This window comes from Aotus nancymaae, unplaced genomic scaffold, assembly GCF_030222135.1.
Source record: "Aotus nancymaae isolate 86718 unplaced genomic scaffold, 86718_ANA_hifiasm-v0.15.2.pri h1tg000003l, whole genome shotgun sequence".
In the NCBI taxonomy this organism is placed as follows: Eukaryota; Metazoa; Chordata; class Mammalia; order Primates; family Aotidae; genus Aotus; species Aotus nancymaae.
Window position 1 is genome coordinate 66,228,034 of NW_026988414.1, and position 18,492 is coordinate 66,246,525.

The 18,492-nt window shown below is 39.6% G+C and overlaps 1 protein-coding gene across 2 annotated transcripts; it reads left to right on the forward strand.

Moving 5' to 3' along the window:
• Positions 1-2,053: 2,053 nt before the first annotated feature.
• Positions 2,054-17,218, forward strand: CUNH15orf61 (chromosome unknown C15orf61 homolog). 2 transcript variants are annotated; one of them, XM_064376402.1, is made up of 3 exons: positions 2,054-2,399; positions 7,901-8,069; positions 16,641-17,218. In XM_064376402.1, exons 1-2 carry the CDS (start codon positions 2,054-2,056, stop codon positions 8,026-8,028), a joined length of 474 nt encoding a protein of 157 aa, XP_064232472.1. In that variant the 3' UTR covers positions 8,029-8,069; positions 16,641-17,218. The 2 variants fall into 2 exon arrangements, with proteins under 2 accessions (XP_064232472.1, XP_012306787.1); XM_012451364.3 differs by lacking the exon at positions 16,641-17,218 and having other exon boundaries at positions 7,901-8,113.
• The last annotated feature ends 1,274 nt before the right edge of the window (positions 17,219-18,492 follow it).

Sequence of the window (18,492 nt, forward strand, 5' to 3'; positions counted from 1 at the left end):
ACACCTGTAATCCCACCACTGTGGGAGGCAGAGGCGGGCAGATCACTTGAGCCCAGGTGTTCAAGATCAGCCTGGGCAACATGGCAAAATTCCACCTCTACAAAAAAATGCCAAAAATAGTAGCCAAGTGTAGTAGCACACACGTGTAGTTCCAGTTACTTGGGAGTGGGTGGGAAAATCGCTTGAGCCAGGGAGGCAGAAGTTGCAATGAGCCAAGATCAAGCCACTGCACTCCAGCCTGGACAACAGTGAGATCCTGTCTCAAAAAAAAGAAAAAAGAAATTCTGTTCTATAAGGCAAAATTCAAGTTTAAATTCTACAAGGTAAAGTTCAAGATTTGGCATATGTTGGTGAGTGCTCAATGTTCAATAAAAACTGGGGAATATAAAATTTCGCCATACTATGCTACATCCCTCTTGAGTTTTTAGCAACGATAGTAATTGTTATATGATGCTTAATGCATAATTACTGTACCTCATTTACATAAGGTGCTTTCAGACCCATCATCTTGTTCATGTATGACCTCTCCAAAAAAAAAGATGAGTTTAGGACAAAAAAGGAAATTTCTTTTTCTTTTTTTTTTTTTAATATGGAGTCTCACTCTGTCACCCAGGCTGGAGTACACTGGCGAGATCTTGGCCCACTGCAGCCTCTGCCTCCTGGGTTCAAGCGATTCTTCTGCCTCAGCCTTCCGAGTAGCTGGGATTACAGGCACACACCACCAAGCCCGGCTAATTTTCTATTTTTAGTAGAGACGCAGTTTCACCATGTTGGTCAGGCTGGTCTCCAACTCTTGACCTCAGGTGATCAGCCCATCTCCGCCTCCCAAAGTGCGGGGATTACAGGCCTGAGCCACCACGTCTGGCTGGAAATGTTTTTTTTTTTTTTTTTTTTTTTTAAACAGGTATGTCTGTAAGTTATTGCCTTAAGAGGCCACAAAGTTTGAGCAAAATTTTTCCTAAAGTAATGGATTGATAATGGGTGACTGAGGGCCATGAAGGCTGGTAAGAGGCTCCTGGGCCGTTTACCAGGTTCTTAGAGGGAAGTGCCTTTGTGTATCCTGACACTGCACTGAGAGACGTGAGTTTTTTTTGTTTTGTTTTGTTTTTTGAGACAGACTCTTGCTCTGTCGCCCAGGCTGGAGTGCAGTGGCGTGATCTCGGCTTATTGCAACCTTCGTCTCCTGGGTTCCAGCGATTCTCCTGCCTCAGCCTCCCGAGGAGCGGGGAGCTGGGACTACAGGCGCAGTCCCGTGCCACTGTGCCCGGCTAACTTTGTATTTTTAGTAGAGATAGAGACGGGGTTTCACCATGTTGGGCAGGCTGGTCTCGAACTCCTGATCTCAGGTGATCCGCTTACCTCGGCTTCCCAAAGTGCTGGGATTACCGAAGTGAGTCACCTCGCCCGGCCGAGACGTGAGGTTTTCAAATAAACTTTTGATTTTTAAATCTCTGGGACTAATTTTAAACAGTGAACCCGACAGCAAGGACCTACACACAAAAGTACTCCTGGCCTTACCAGGCAACGCAGACCCAGGGTCTTGGCTGTCAGTTCACTTCCCCGAGGGCGCCTCCTTGTGTTTCAGTAAAGCCACCCAAGGGTTTCCCTGGAGTCCAGGGCGTGGGAGGGAGACCTGGGTTTGAGTACTGCCCCTCGCGAAGGTGGTTAAGTTATTGAATTGTTTTACACCTGAATTTTCCTCAGACCCAAATGGAAGAGACCTCCCCGAATTCCTCCCCCGCCCCAGAGTTACTAATGACAAAGTGAGGTCACACGAGGTCACTCGAAACCAGCTTCTCCGCACAGGTATCCCTCCGCCTCGCGCAGGTCACGCCCCTCTTCACCTCCCTAGACCCCACCCCCGGCGGGAGACCGCGTGACCGCTCTGCGCACGCGCCGCCGCACCCCGGGGGCTCTCGGGCACCCGCGCGGCGCCCGTTGGCCTTCCCGCTGCTCGCCGGGGGCGCGCGGGGGCGCGCCTGCGGCCCCGACCCCCTAGACGCGCCTCCACGGCCGCCGCGGACAACGGCCAGCGTCCCCGGCGCGGCGGGCCATGGAGGCCCTGCGGAGGGCCCACGAGGCCGCGCTCCGCCTGCTGCTGTGCAGGCCGTGGGTCTCGCGCGCCGCCGCCCGCCCCAAGCCGCGCGCCTCGGAGGTGCTGACGCGGCACCTGCTGCAGCGGCGCCTGCCGCACTGGACCTCCTTCTGCGTGCCCTACAGCGCCGTCCGCAACGACCAGTTCGGCCTCTCGCACTTCAACTGGCCGGTGCAGGGCGCCAACTACCACGTCCTGCGCACCGGCTGTTTCCCCTTCATCAAGTACCACTGCTCCAAGGCGCCCTGGCAGGACCTGGCCGGGCAGAACCGCTTCTTCACGGCGCTCAAAGTCGTCAACCTCGGTGAGTGGCTACTGCCGCGCCCACACGGTGAAGCCCGCCCAGCCGGGACGGCCCCGCAGCCACCAAGCACGTGACGAGGCCCGCGCGCAGGCCGGGGCCCGCGGGGTCGGCTCTGCCTCCCGGCTCCCGCTGCGCCTCGGGTCCCTTGTACTCCTTGTCCGGGGGTCCCCAGCTCGCCGAGCTCCTGGCTCCCGAAGCCGTTCCTTCTACCGCGGGCGCGTCCTCGGGCCTGGGGAGGGGCGGGCCGCTCCCTCTTAGAAAATCAAAAAGCACACTCCCGTTTCACCAAGTAACTGTCAGAAGCATTGTGGTTTACGTGTTGTCATTAAGTTCTGTTCTAACAAAATGTAATGATAATTCTGTGTGTCATCATTAACTTCCCTGAGTTCACAGAATTTGAAAAGTAATAATTATATAGCAGTGGAGAAGTTTGAATATTTATTCCGTTTTTGAAGGTAACATTATGTGGAAAAAAGTAGAGTATTTGAAATCATGCAGAGCTGGTACCAGATTTTTTTTCTTTTTGAGTTTATCTTTGACACCTTACACTTCGATACTGAGAAGGTGAATGTATTCAAATCTAATTGATATGGAAATAAAACTTCAACCAAAAAAAAAAAAAAAAAGGACGACCCCTGCCTGGGCACTAAGCTGGGGGGCGTCAGGAATCGCCCCCTGGAAACTAGCTCTGAAGTTGACATCGTCCTATTGCAGGGCAGGACTCATGCCCGTGAACATCACTTTGCGACTGCGTTTATGTTGCAAGAACTGCAACTACTTTTTAAGTTTCTTTGTTTTCTTTATATGCAATCCCAGCAAGTTCGTTTTACTAAAGATACCGAAAGTTTTCACCAGACATAACAGCTTCCCGAGGTGCTAGTTTTAAAAGATTTTTAAAGATCTTTAATATTTGTATGTTGTCACGGAAGTGCCCTGAGGATGTTTACTCTCACTAGGTATTTATTTTCGTTTAATGAGAGAAAAGGTACGGACACGGACATGGGTGCATCTTTTATAGATCCGGGGAAAACCGAAGGCCTCAGGGTGTTTTGAACTTGTTGATAGCTGGTATAGAATTAATCTAGATTTTAGTGATTCAGTATCTAGCCATGGAGCAGAATGAACCATGTTACGCAACCAGGTTTTTAAAGCCAGAATTAAAACTAAACCCTGCGTAGCCGTGCTATTAATACTATTACATAATCTGATCGTACATTAAATTTAAATACGGTCTGTGTATTTTTGCTTATAACACATATGTCAGTTGTGGGCTTTTTGAGCCATTACTCCACTGGACTGTCCTGCGCTCTATCCAGTAAGGAGATTATTTAGCAACCTGTTATCTTTTAAAAAACGCCTCTTATCTGGCTGATGGACTGTATAGAGGATGCCCCCTACTTTGGAGGTTGGTTGAAGTTGAAGGGTGAGGAGACTTAGAAAATTCAATTCGAAATTATTTGGAAAGACTGGAATGTTGATTCAAGAAGTATAAGTTTATTTTAGCATTTTCATAATCAAGAAATCTTTCTTCCCAAGTTAAAGCATAGTAGGTTAGGAAAAGCATAACAGGAGGGTTATAGGTAAACCATGAGCCAAATGCCTTTTGTTCTTTTAAAGTCACATTTCAGTGTTAACATTTTAAGATCACCTTAATGATTAGGGGCTTCTCTTTTAGATATAAAGACATCCAAAAAAAAAAAAAAAAACCGGATACTCAGAACATTCCACACATAGAAAAGTAAAACCTTTTAAAGTGGAAAGAAACAGCACTTGTAGTGTTTTTTGTTTTGTTTTTATGTGGAAGAGTGATTTAATGGTCTGTGTGGCCTTTTGGAAATTCTAAAAATCCTGCTAAAATGGGAATAAGAGTTCTAAGTTAAGCAAAAAGGACAACATTTTTCTCATGCGTGCTTTAGTACAAATTGGCATATAGTGATAAAGGGAACTTAAAAATGTTTTAAAGTAGTCAACACGTCTGGTAACGTTTATTTTTATTTTTTGTCTGAAGGTAAAGGGGATGTGAATTAGATAATAGGGTCCTTTCCTATTCTGTGATGTATAGTCGTCTCCCTGGATGATCAAGTACATATCTTATTAGTATTATACTCAGGATTTTGTTCCTCTTCCCTTCCAAATTAGTAATTACTAGAGTAATTCATTTTTCCATTTTGTAAATAATAAAGATTTCTGTTTACCCATTTACTCCTTTTCTCTTCTGCCTTCCCTTCAATGGAAGCTGATATTTTACTAATGGTTTACCAGTCTAGGTATCCTGCTGAGAAGTAGATTGAGATTTAAGAAAAGCAACTTACCATCGGAATGAATGGGATTTACTGAGGAATTCTAATTTTTTAAAGTGCTTAATTTGACAGTGGTTTACCTACTGTTCAGCTGACTCAAAGTGATTATGCGAAGAACTGATTTTCAGGATCTTTTGATGTTACATGTATCAGATATAAATTTAATTTTTCAGAAAAATTGAATTTTTCATAGAATCTTATAGACTTTAAATCATATGTGCTACAAAGAAGATTCTGTAATATATAGGTTATATAGGTGGCAAATGTTCCCATTTTGGATATTAGTCTGACTGCATTAAATAAACAGACAGGAAGGGGAAAAAAATACAGAATTTCCGACTCGTATCATAACTCCATCTCCTGTCAAATAGCATTACTGCTAATGGTTCCTAGTTATTTTTTGATTAGACATAATATAGTTATTAAGCTAGTACTCTTTGATCTGCCCTTCATCTTAGCTGAAAGATATTGGCCATTTATTTCTGTATTTGTGATTTTTCAAAAGTATGAATTTTTTTAAAGTATCAATATTTGAAGTGAAAAGTATGATAAATACCATAAAACAAAAGTCTCAGTGTCACCAGGTATTCCTTAAATTTATAACCTTAGCCTTGGTTTAAGAGGCATATTTTGGGCCGGGCGCGGTGGCTCAAGCCTGTAATCCCAGCACTTTGGGAGGCCGAGGCGGGTGGATCACGAGGTCAAGAGATCGAGACCGTCCTGGTCAACATGGTGAAACCCCGTCTCTACTGATACAAAAAATTAGCTGGGCATGGTGGCGCGTGCCTGTAATCCCAGCTACTCAGGAGGCTGAGGCAGGAGAATTGCCTGAACCCAGGAGGCGGAGGTTGCGGTGAGCCGAGATCGCGCCATTGCGCTCCAGCCTGGGTATCAAGAGCGAAACTCCGTCTCAAAAAAAAAAAAAAAAAAAAAAAAAAAAAAAAAAAAAAAAAGGCATATTTTATATATTTTAGTCTCAGTATGTTTAGAAAATTAGTAATTGCTTCTAGAGCCTATTTTTTTTCTTCCTCTTTCCATTGATTTTCAGCTTCTGAAGTTGTGATACTGCATTTTAAATTTATTTTTTCTTTTTCCTTTTTTTTTTTTGAGATGGAGTTTCGCTCTTGTTGCCCACGCTGGAGTACAGTGGTGCGATCTTACCTCACCGCAACCTCTGCCTCCCGGGTTCAAGCGATTCTCCTGCCTCAGCCTCCCAAGTAGCTGGGACTACAGGCACGCACCACCACACCTGGCTAATTTTGTATTTTTAGGAGAGATGGGATTTTTCCATGTTGGTCAAGCTGGTCTTGAACTCCTGATCTTAAGTGATCCACCTACCTCGGCCTCCCAAAGTGCTGGGATTACAGGTGTGAGCCACCACGCCCGGCCTGTTTTTTATTTCAGCTACTCCCTCTGCTTCTCTCTCATTTCTGCCTATCTTGTTCACACTCTTCTTTTCCCACCTCCCACCCCTGTGCCACTTGCCTTTTTTTTTCTTTGTGGTTAAATGATTTATAAGTCACTTTATTCTAGTTTTGTGGATTTTTCTGGTGACATTCCCCTGAGGTATTTCGAGATTATTTGGACATTATCAGGGCAAAGAAGGTGATACACAATAAAAGGTTTCATGGGAGTTCCAGGGAACCCTGTGATGGTGACAAACTGTGACCCAGTATATTCCTAAAAATAGAGAGTTGCCAGCCTGAATGGGCATTTTTTTCCCCTTCTCATTACCAGCTAGTGATGTGCTGCTTCTCCTGATTAATCTCTGGCATCACAGTGGCTGGAATGCAGCTTCAGGGAGTAAGCACAAAGTAGTTCAGCAGACACACTCAAAAAGAGCTTAACACAGCAAATATATTCTTGCAGAAAAATAAGACAAAAATTTAGCAATATGATTAGTCCAAAGCATGTGTGACTTTCTTTATTACTAGAAAGAAAGTGATTTTCCAAATGTACAGCTGTCCTTTTAAAGTGTCACTTTCTGCCCATTTCCCACATATGAGCATCAAATTAATGCTTGTGCAGAGCATACAATATTTGTTATTGATTCATGTGCCTATGGTTTTATTAATATGTTTTAACATATTAGTTATTAATTTTAACTAAGTACCTTTAAAAAGGTAGGAAAAGCAAAAGTTTGTTTTGTGTCCAACACAGACTTAGATGCATGTGAGTGCTTAATACATATCTCTGGATCCTGTGTTTAGTTTCATGAATCACAAATGGCAAGTCATCTCAAAGCAGCACAATCTTAATTCCAAAGAAGAAACACGTGTTGAAGTCTACTATACTGATTTCAAATTGGTTGAAACGAGGTTGTTTTCAGATCAATTGAAAAAAGTGCTGATAATAGTTTTTCTTTCTCTTGCCTGTTGTACTGAAATCTTCCTTAGAGTTAGGTTTTGCCTTAGGTTTTAAAGACAGCTTTTTGACCCAGTTTCTTTTAAGTTGTACAAAAATTACTTCAGCCAGTATTGTTGCTACTAATTTAACATTAATGTTGGCCGGGCGCAGTGTCTCATGCCTGTAATCCCAGCACTTTGGGAGGCCGAGGTAGGTGGATCACGAGGTCAAGAGATTGAGACCATCCTGGCCAACATGGTGAAACCCTGTCTCTACTAAAAAAGTACAAATTAGCTGGGTGTGGTGGGGCGTGCCTGTAGTCCTAGCTACTTGGGAGGCTGAGGCAGGAGAATTGCTTGAACTTGGGAGGTGGAGGTTGCAGTGAGCCGAGATTGTACCACTGCACGCCAGCTTGGCAACAAAGTGAGACTCCGTATCGAAAAAAGAAAAAAAAAAAAAAAAGAACAGTAATGTTAACCTAGTAATTTTAGCTCAAGGCTAATAATCAGGAGCATCTACAACTAAATTAATGAATATTCTTCTCCATTTGCTTATTTATGAAAAGAATATAGAATTACTTCATGATTATTTGAGGGTAATGAATTAATGAAATAGTTGAATTAAAATTTATACCCGCCTTGTCTGTAGTATGAAAACCTCTAGACGCACGTAATTGCCACCATATTCCATGTTGATGAAATTGAGCCCTTAAATAATCACAGAGTCAATGTTGAGTAATATTTTTATATTTTATCACATTATAATTTGTTAGCATTGCTGAAGAGTGTTATATGTGATTAGTAACTTGGATGATTAATAGGCATTGCTGTTTATACATACTCGTTTGTTTTCTAGGTATTCCAACTTTATTATATGGACTTGGCTCCTGGTTATTTGCCAGAGTCACAGAGACTGTGCATACCAGTTATGGACCCATAACAGTTTATTTTCTCAATAAAGAAGATGAAGGTGCCATGTATTAAAAGTGTGCATCGAAGAACATAAACATCAGTGGATTTTCTCTGTGCGTATATGCAGTATTTATTTTTGAGCCTTTAAAATAAAACTTTTGCAAATACTTTTTCTTTCTACGGTATCTGCTTCTTTAAGATGAATCGTTGCCCTCGAGAGGTGAAGTGTTTTGTACATTGTTATATATTCCATACTCTGTTTAGCTAATGGGAACTACAAACACATGAAGCTTCACAACATTTTTTTCCCTAGAACTAGGTTAACCTACAGATAAAAAATGATCACAATGTAATAGATTAGTTAGGTATTAATTTAAATCAACTCTGAAGAGAAAATATAGATGCCCACACAAAAGAGGAGGGGGAAAATCTTTTATAAAACAATGGCAGACGACATAGAGACGATAGGATAGATGATGGAGATAGTATCGTTATCATCGACAAATCCAAAATTGATGAGAATCTGACTGTAATCTCAAGTCTCAACCATTCAGCTGCCAAGACTGGAGTAGAAATGTTTTAAAGGCCTTGTGCCATTTACCTGCAGGAGGGGTTGGAGTCTAATGTCGAAACTTCTTGTTGCTTAAAGAATCCAAAACCATATCATTTTTAAAATGTAAGAATAACTGGTTAATGTAAGTGTAGCAAGGCGAATGAAATTAAGACTTACTGAAAGTTAAAATAGCATTCCTATAAAGCTGTAAGAACAATTAAGGTCTTCTAGAAAGCAGCAGAAAAATAAATTTGGTAACTGTTTATAAAAGCAATTAATTGAAATGGTACGTATCCATAGATTTATTGGCAATAGGGAGTGGGCTGAAATGTTAAAGACCTAATGGCACTTTTGCATTTCAATTTTATTAATTGCATTTTTGAAAGCCAAGTCATTTAAAAAATTTATCCTTGGGGTAGTCACAAAATACCCAGATGAATGGTAAATTTCAGAAATTTGGAGTAATTTAGGGAGAACTAAGCAGAACTATTTAATTTCTAAACCAATGGGTGTTTAAGATTTATTATCTCCCCCATAATTACAGACATACATTATATATCATTTTTTGTTAATGTTTTACTGATACTCTGCAACATTTACACATTCTTGTTGCAAAACATTTTATAAAATTCAACATTTGGATGCTTACTCATGCCAAGTCAGTAGAGAAAGTGAGTTATTGAGGTGAAGACACCAGAATAATGAAGCAATACAATCTAGCTTCGTTAAAGGTAGTCATTTTAAATGAGCTACAGAGTGAACTGTTCTTCAAATATACGTAATGTTCACTTGTCTAAAAGCAATTGTAAATAACACTTTAATCAAAGAAGTACTTAAGCCAATATATTTAGTCCAGAAGAATATACTTGACACTAGTTAAATGAATGGCTTACACAAAGGAGATAGTGTTACATTAAGCTTCATTAATAATAAAACAACTGACTATTAGCATTCTGCAGGAAAGGCTAGAACTGATTTCCTCTGTAATGGGCAAAGTTAAATAACTATAGCTCATAAGTTTTAAGTCAAATACTGCTCATTCATTGCTGCTGGTCTTGTCAATACTGGCTGTAAAGATTTGGTCCCAACACAAGGCTGATAAAATGGTTTTTAATTACCAGACTATAAATACAGCTTTTCAGTAGAGTTGCACGTCTTTTCACACTGGCCTGTTTGATTTCTGATAATTTGTACTGCTGACTCTGCTTACCTGTTTTTCAATAGCTATAGTCAGTGTGACTTCTTGTCCATATGGTGACAGGTAAGTCTCCTTGGAGAACATCTTTGACAAACTACCCTATTGATCTCTGTAATTCTCTGCTGCTTGCAGCATTAAATAGAACCTTGATTTCTTGTCTGATGCACTCGCTGAGTAACAATTAAGCAAATGTAATATTTTCTTGTATTACATGAAAATCAATAGACCTCTTGATCTGATGGAGTTGATCATGGTGAAGGATGAACTCAACAATGGGTAAAGGCATGGTTTAAAAATTTAAATATCATTCATTAGATTTATTAAGTCTTGTAAACTTTTAGTCTGAAAACAATACTTCCCATTGAACAGCAATGGTTTAAGTTTTTTCTTTAAAGCTGCATATTACACCAAAGCATTAAGGCCTAAAAGGGAGAAAGTATAAATGTGTAAGTCAGGCGACTGAGCCTATTTTTAGTATCAGTGCTGTTTTACTTTCTGACCTCAGGCTAATAACTCTCCTCCTTTGTGTCTTAGTTTTTCCACCTGTAATCTGAGAATGACTACAGACCTTTCTACCTGATAATATACATCAATTTTACTTTTGTCTTTGCAAAAGCTCTATTTTTATAATCCACATTCTTCTCCTCCGTATATTTACATTTATACTTAAAGGACTTCATTAATAAAGGGATTTCAAAAATAAGGCGATGGGGAGAGGAGGAGGTGCCTTGAAGGCACACGCCCACTAACCCTGAAGTGGCACGTGAGGAGCTAAACAGGCCCTGCCCTTCTGCGTATCAGGAGTTTTCTTAATTGATGAAACCACTGATTTAGCTTTTCTGTCATATTTCTTTGATAGGATTTTTGTCTTTAAAATAATCCGACCAAAACTGTTTTAATAAAGGTGTACTTTTAGTACAAAACCTTGCATTTCTTCTATTGTTAATTTCTATGCAAATGAATTATCCGTATTGGAATAAATTTCTAGGCAAAATTCGTAGTTCCTATGTAAGTTGTGAGCCGTTATAAAGATGCAGTAACCTATTTGGGAGCATGAGAGAGGCTGTTAATAAAAAATCTCTATTTTCTTAGTGCTGATGTCCTAAAATGCCAAATTGTTCAGTTACAGTTTACTTCACCACACATACTTGGGCATTATTATTTTTCTAATGTTGACTTCCATAAAAATTGAAACTTTTTTTGAGAAGGAGTTTCACTCTTGTTGCCCAGGCTGGAGTGCAATGGTGCAATCTCGGCTTACTGCAACCTCCACCTCCTGGGTTCAAGCAATTCTCCTGTCTCAGCCTCCTGAGTAACTGAGATTACAGGTATGTGCCACCATGCTTGGCTAATTTTGTATTTTTAGTACAGACGGGGTTTCACCATGTTGGTCAGGCTGGTCTCAAACTTCTGACCTCAGGTGATCCGCCCCCCTCGGCCCCCCAATGTGCTAGGATTACAGGTGTGAGCCACCATGCCTGGCCAAAACATTTTTAATTATTAAAAACCATATGTATTTTTTAAAGTACATTTTACTTCAGGTCATTTATATTTATATTCTCCCAAAACTGTAAGCACAGAACATCTATAGTTCATGAAATATCTTTTAACTCTGTTAAAGAATGATGTTTGAATACGTGGGATGACCTAAAAGGCAAAAAGATCTTGGTTTCACTTCACTGAAAAGCTAATGCAGATAACAGAAACCTTATCCTAAAGCTAGTGGATTAAGTATCCACTGTTTTTCAGCACTTACTATTCAGACAATAATGATGTTAGGGGGCATCTTAACCTAAACAAGTACTTAGCATTACATCTCACCTGGGTCAGCGGTCTAGGGTATCACTGTAAATTAATGGAAAATGTAACTGCACTTTGCCGAAAGATCAATGTCCGATAAAGCCTGCACAATCAAATCCTGTTGCAATGATTGAGGTCTTTAATTGCCTTTCAAAGATAAGGTGGTAATCAACACAGCTTTAACTGATCTTTTTCACTAGTTCAATTACATGCTAATAACTAGTGCCAAGTCAGAATCTTTAACTACTTATACTTCTTAAATCTTATGTTAGTAATGAAAAATTACTTAAGCTACACAATCAATAGAACACAAATCTTAATTACTATATTTCATGTTCATATCATTTTATGTGCTTGACAAATGTTTCACCAGGGCTTTCCCAGCAATAAGAAATGTTGTTAGTAGTGACCACAGTCCACAGCGTAGTTTTCTAATATAAATTGGAGACAGATGTTGAATTTTTTTTCTTTTAATGAAAATGTAGCTAAAACAGTTTCCACAAACACAAGCTTGGCCATTAGAAAAAAAGGCAAAAACCACAATTGCTTTTGCACCAACGTATAATATTATGGAAAAGGTTAAAATGAAGGCAGATGACAAAAGAAAAAATAGACAAATTTGACTTTATCAAAATGTAAAATTTTTGTGCTCCAAGGGTCTCTATCAAGAAAATGAAAGGCGGCCGGGCACGGTGGCTCACGCCTGTAATCCCAGCACTTTGGGAGGCCGAGGCGGGTGGATCACGAGGTCAAGAGATCGAGACCATCCTGGTCAACATGGTGAAACCCCATCTCTACTAAAAATACAAAAATTAGCTGGGCATGGTGGCACGTGCCTGTAATCCCAGCTACTCGGGAGGCTGAGGCAGGAGAATTGCCTGAACCCAGGAGGCGGAGGTTGCGGTGAGCCGAGATCGTGCCAGTGCACTCCAGCCTGGGTAACAAGAGCGAAACTCCGTCTCAAAAAAAAAAAATGAAAGGCAACCCCACAGAATGGGAGAAAATATGTACAAATCATAATATCTGATAAGGGACTTATATCTAGAATATGTAAATAACTTTTAAAAGTCAACAACCCAATTGAAAATTTGATTTGAACACACATTTCTCCAAGAAGATATATAAATGGTTAACAAGCACATGAAAAGATGTTTAACTAATCATTAGGAAAATGAAAAGCCCACAATGAGATATCGCTTCATATCTACTAGGATGACGGTAATAAAAAAGACAATAAGTGTGGGTAAGAATGTGGAGAAATTGAAAAACTCATGCATTGCTGGGGAAATGTAAATTGGTGCAGCTACTTTGGAAAAGTTTGGCAGTTGCTCAAAATATTAAACATGAAATTACTATATAACCCAGCAATTCTGCTCCTAGAGAACTGAAAATATATGTCCACACAAAAACTTGTACACAATTGTTCATATCAGCATTATTCATACTAGAAAAAGAGTAGAAACAAAAATATCCATCAATTGATGAATAGGTAACATGTAGCATAGTCCCACAATGGAATATTATTCAAAAAATGAATGAAATACTGATACATTCTATAGCAATGATGGAGCTTAAAAATATTACACTAAAGGAAAGAAGCCAGTCATAAAAGATTTCATATAATTCCATTTATATGAAATGTTCAGAATAGGCAAATCTATAGAGACAGAGTAGATTTGTGGTTGCCTAGAACTGGAGAGATGGGGGAGAAATGGGGGTCACCACTAAGGGGTGTGGGGTTTCTTTTGGTGCTGATGAGACTGTTCTAAAATTGATTGTGGTATGGTTGCCCAATTCTGTGAGTATATACAAACCACTGAATTGTATACTCTAAATGAAAAAAATGTAGGGCATGGAAATTACATCTTTTTTTTTTTTGGGACGGAGTCTTGCTGTGTTGCCAGGCTGGAGTGCAGTGGTGCAATCTCAGCTCACTGCAACCTCCACCTCCTGGGTTCAAGCGATTGTCCTGCCTCCGTCTCTTGAGTAGCTGGGACTACAGGCATGCACCACCACGCCCAGCTAATTTTGTATTTTTAGTAGAGACACGGTTTCACTATGTTGGCCAGGATGGTCTCGATCTCTTGACCTCATGATCCACCAACCTTGACCTCCCAAAGTGCTGGGATTACAGGTGTGAGCCACCGCGCCTGGCTGGGAATTATATCTTAATAAGGCTGTTAAAATTATTAAAGAGGAGACGAGGACAATGCATAATTAGTGTTTAATGGGTACAGAGTTTCAGTTCTGCAATATGAAAAGCATTCTGTAGATGGACGGTGTTGATGGTTGTAGAATAACATCAATGTACTTAAAACCATTGAATGGTACCGTTAATGGGAGGTTGGAGCAGGAGGATCATTTGTGCCCAAGAGTTCAAAGGCTGCAGTGTGGCATGATCGTGCCTGTTAACAGCCACTGCACTCCAGCCTGGGCAACACAGCAAGACCTTGTCTCTAAAAAGAAAAAAAAAAGGTTAAGATGATTAAGTATTATGTTATGTGTATTTTACCACAATTAAAAACAATTTTTAAAAATTAGCAAAGGATTCAATGTTAATATGATAAAATATGACTGCATGCAGTTAAAGAATGTTAGAGATTAAAATAGTTAAAGCATGTTGACATCGTTTTATATGTTGCAGTCTTAGAATTTAAAAAAGTTTACGAAACCTGGTTTTGATGAAGTAGATGAAATTTCATTTGGGATCATTTTTAGTACCATTATTAAAATGATACATTTGGTTTGAGGTTGCTTAAGATAAGACCAGTGTAAGGCATGTAAAGTGTTAGTAAATGAAAATGATCGTTTCTTAGATCCTAGTTGCTGTATAAAGAATATCAGCCACTACTGGTAAGCGGTTTTATGTAGTATTGCTTATGGCTATTTTAGTTGCACTTATATCATTTTAAATACAGTTTATGAACATTGTACTACTCCATTATATTATTAATTTATCTTTGGTGATATTTATAGTATCAATTTAAAAGCTGTAAAACTTCATGAAAAGTAGCTTAAACAAGGATTTTGATAAACAAAAGATTTCAGTTTTAAAAGCAAATCATGGAAACTGAACTTCTTAAAGAAGATTTGAAGTTTTTTTTGTTGTTGTTGATAGAATTATGAACCTTATAAACTCAGTATTTTTTAGTTAACCTAAATACATAAATCTATTTGAATTCATCTTATGAAAAGAGATATGTCATTAGATATATGATCATTATATGCTTTAGTGATTCATGGACCTTGTTACATACATGCTTTGTAATGTATGAATTATTTAGTAAGAAAAATCACAATAATTTTGTTGTTACTCAAAAATTTATGGGTTAGCAGAAACAATTATGCAGGCCCTGAAGCTGGTATGTTAAGGTAACATCATTAACAGTACGTAGTATAATTTTTTTTAGTAGTTATTTGACATAACCTTTACTGCTTCTGTGAGAATATATCAGTAATTTCATAACAATCTGTCTGTAAACAGAACATTGAATTTATTAACCACAAAGTGATTCATTTTACTCTATTTTCATATTAGTACATAATTTAAAATCAGACTTAAAAAGTTGTCTACTGAAGCCCTAAAGGAAGAATAAAAATATACAAAATAAAAAATTAATACTCTAGCAAATAGATATAAATGTAAAACTCCACTTAAAGTGGATATTTCTATTTCAAAAGATATAGATGTTGAAGAACCAGATGAAAATAGATGCCTTTGTTACCATTTTTACACATTGTGTCAAGACCCTTCCTATGAGATGACAACCAAAATTTTAGTTTCTTATGTTTTCAAATATCTAAATTTATAAAATGAAGGAAGCAAGAATTTGAAAGTTTGAATAAAAATCTAAATAGTGTCACTTAATTTTATATCACATTTCAAAATCAACAGTCATGTTTTTCACTCAGCAAATACTTTGGCCTTGACAGTGTTGAGTCACTTGCCAGTGCTGCCTTGACAGTGTTGAAATCCTAGTAACATTCCCTGCCAACAAAATCTAACAGTGCTAAATCTATTTATAGAGTCCATTCAAGCCGTACTGAAAAAGACTGCTTCTGTCCACAACTGGATGAGAACCTTGTGTTATGAAATTTTCTTTCCAGCACTTATCATATAATAAAGGCTCAATGTTTAATAAATATGTGATGATTCAAAATTAAAAAGACAACTTTCCTTTGTTTTTAATAGCTTTTTAAAAAACAGAGTACATGGCCGGGCACAGTGGCTCACGCCTGTAATCCCAGCACTTTGGGAGGCTAAGGTGGGCAGATAATGAGGTAAGGAGATCGAGACCATCCTGGCCAACATGGTGAAACACCATCTCTATTAAAATACAAAAAATTAGCAGGGCGTGGTGGCACACCTGTAGTCCCAGCTACTTGGGAGGCTGAGGCAGGGGAATCGCTTGAACCCAGGAGGTGGACGTTGCAGTGAGCCGAGACTGTCCCATTGCACTCCTGCAACGGAGCAAGACTCCATCTCAAAACAAAACAAAACAAAAACAAACAAACAAAACAGAAAGTCCTGGGATCAGTCAGACTTAGTCTTTTAAAACAGAACTAGAAATAATGTGTCAGTTACTAGGGGACAAGAAGAGTGTTTTAATCCTCAGGAGATGAAATGGGTTACCCCCTGAGACAGTGAGTCTTCTGTTGCTGGAGCTGTTCAGAGGCTACAAGAACAGAGAATCCTCAATTCCTTAAGGAGATGGGTAGGGGGAGCATAGAGTTCTTGAATGGGAAAGGGGATTAGATTGGTGATTTTGTAAGTCCCCTTTAACTCCGAAATTATATTATAATTCCTGCATATCTATGTCTGATTCCCAACCATGCTATTTAGTTTGGTATTTACCACTTTTCCACTAGATGTGGAATACAAAGAACCCTGCTTTGAGGAGAAAAAGATACGGTTTCAGTTCTTGCTCTACCACTGCTGGTAGAGTCACTTTGAGAAAAATTAGAGTTTTTTAAGTCTTAGTGTCTTCATGGATACAATAAGAAATGTATCTAACACTTACATAGCGTTTACTTGTGCCAGGTCCTTAGCTAAGGACCTGGCACATGTGAACTCACTTAATCCTCTCATAACAACCCCATGAATTAGGTACTGTTTTTATTTTTATTTTTCAGCTGTGGAAACCAAAGGGTCTTGCCCAAGGCCATGCATGGTAAGTGTTCTTCCTATCTGTCTACAGAGTCCACATTCTCAGCCTGTACTCCACACCCGTCCTAAGATGCACAAGATAATTCTGTCAGACAATGGATGCGGAAATGCTTTGTTATTACGATTACGACTACATATAAAGAAAGTAATATATAAATATGTTTAAACAATAAGAGAGAAAAAGTTTAAGTGATTTGTGGGAACACCTGTCTACTGAAAGAAAATGTTTTATGTAGAAATTACATCTAATAAAATTTTAAATTAATAAATTCCCTCACTTTAGAGTATTTAAAATCCACAGTGCTTGGCATATAGTAGTGGTCCATGAATGACCTGTGGAACTGTCATTTTTCCCTCTGTGTGAGTGTACTGTTCATTTCTATTCCTGCTGAAACAGGAGAAGACAACTCTCCTATTACACGTTTGGGTGTTTGTGTTCATTTTTTGTCTGTCTCTTCAACATTCTTTAAAAAAACTAAAAGAGCCGGGCACGATGGCTCATGCCTGTAATCCCAGCACTTTGAGAGGCTGAGGCAGGCTGATCACTTGAGGTCAAGAGTTCGAGGCCAGTCTGGCCAACATTGTAAAACCCCATCTCTAATAAAAATACAAAAATTAGCTGGATGTGGTGGTGCACACCCGTAATCCAAGCTACTCAGGAGGCTAAGGCACGAGAATCACTCGAACCTGGGAGCTGGAGGTTGCAGTGAGCTGAGATTGTGCCTTTGCATTTCAGCTTGGCCAACAGAGCAAGACTCTGTCTCAAAATTAATAGATATGAGAATAATTATGTTAATTGGTTTGTTACTGCTATTATACATTACTTTTTCAATCAAAATTTCTAAGACATTGCTGATGTATAGAAAAGCAACTTTTTTTTTCTTTTTTTGAGGTGGGGTATCACTCTGTCACCCAGGCTGGAGTGCAGTGGTGCTATCATAGCTCACAGCTCACTGTAACCTCGATCTCCCAGGCTCAGGCAGTCCTCCCACCTCAGCCTCCTGAGTAGCTGGGACTACACGTGCATGCCACCATGCCTGGCTAATTTTCGTATTTTTTGTAGAGACAGGGTTTTTCACCATGTTGCCCAGGCTGGTCTCGAACTTCTAGGCTTAAGTAAGCAATCAGTCTGCCTCCGCCTCCCAAAGTGCTGGGATTACAGGTGTAAGCCACTGCATCTGGCCTATATTTTTTTTAATCAAAATTAATCGACATATATTGGAGTGTCATCTGCAAGGGCCCATACTGGATGCTGAAGGAGACAGGTGAATTTCTTAAACATAGGAGGCAATCAGTATTTTAAATAAAACTGACTGTTTATGGGAGTCTATAATTGTTTTTGTCGCAGTCTTGGTGGTGGTGGTGGTGGAAAGGCAAGGGGGCCTTGTGAGATGCAATGGAAGTTGCATTTCTCTTACTTAACCTACTCTGCTTTCAAAACTCCCTATTTAGTCAACAAATACTGTTAAAGTGCCCGCCATGTGCCAGATACTCTCTTAGGTACCAGGGATATGGAAGTGGGTAAAACACACAGTTTCCTCCCTTCATGAAGTTACAGTCTAGATGAGAAACGAATGAGTAACAACATGCGGTATGTTAAATAGTGATACATGGGCAGGGTGTGATGGTTCATGCGTGTAATCCCAGCACTTTGGGAGACATGCAGATCACTTGAGCCCAGGAATTCAAGACCAACTTGGCCAACATGGTGAAACCCCATCTCTACTTAAAAATAGAAAAAAATAACTAGGCGTGGTGGTGCACGCCAGTGGTACCAGCTACTCAGGAGGCTGAAGTGGGAGGATAGCTTGAGCCCAG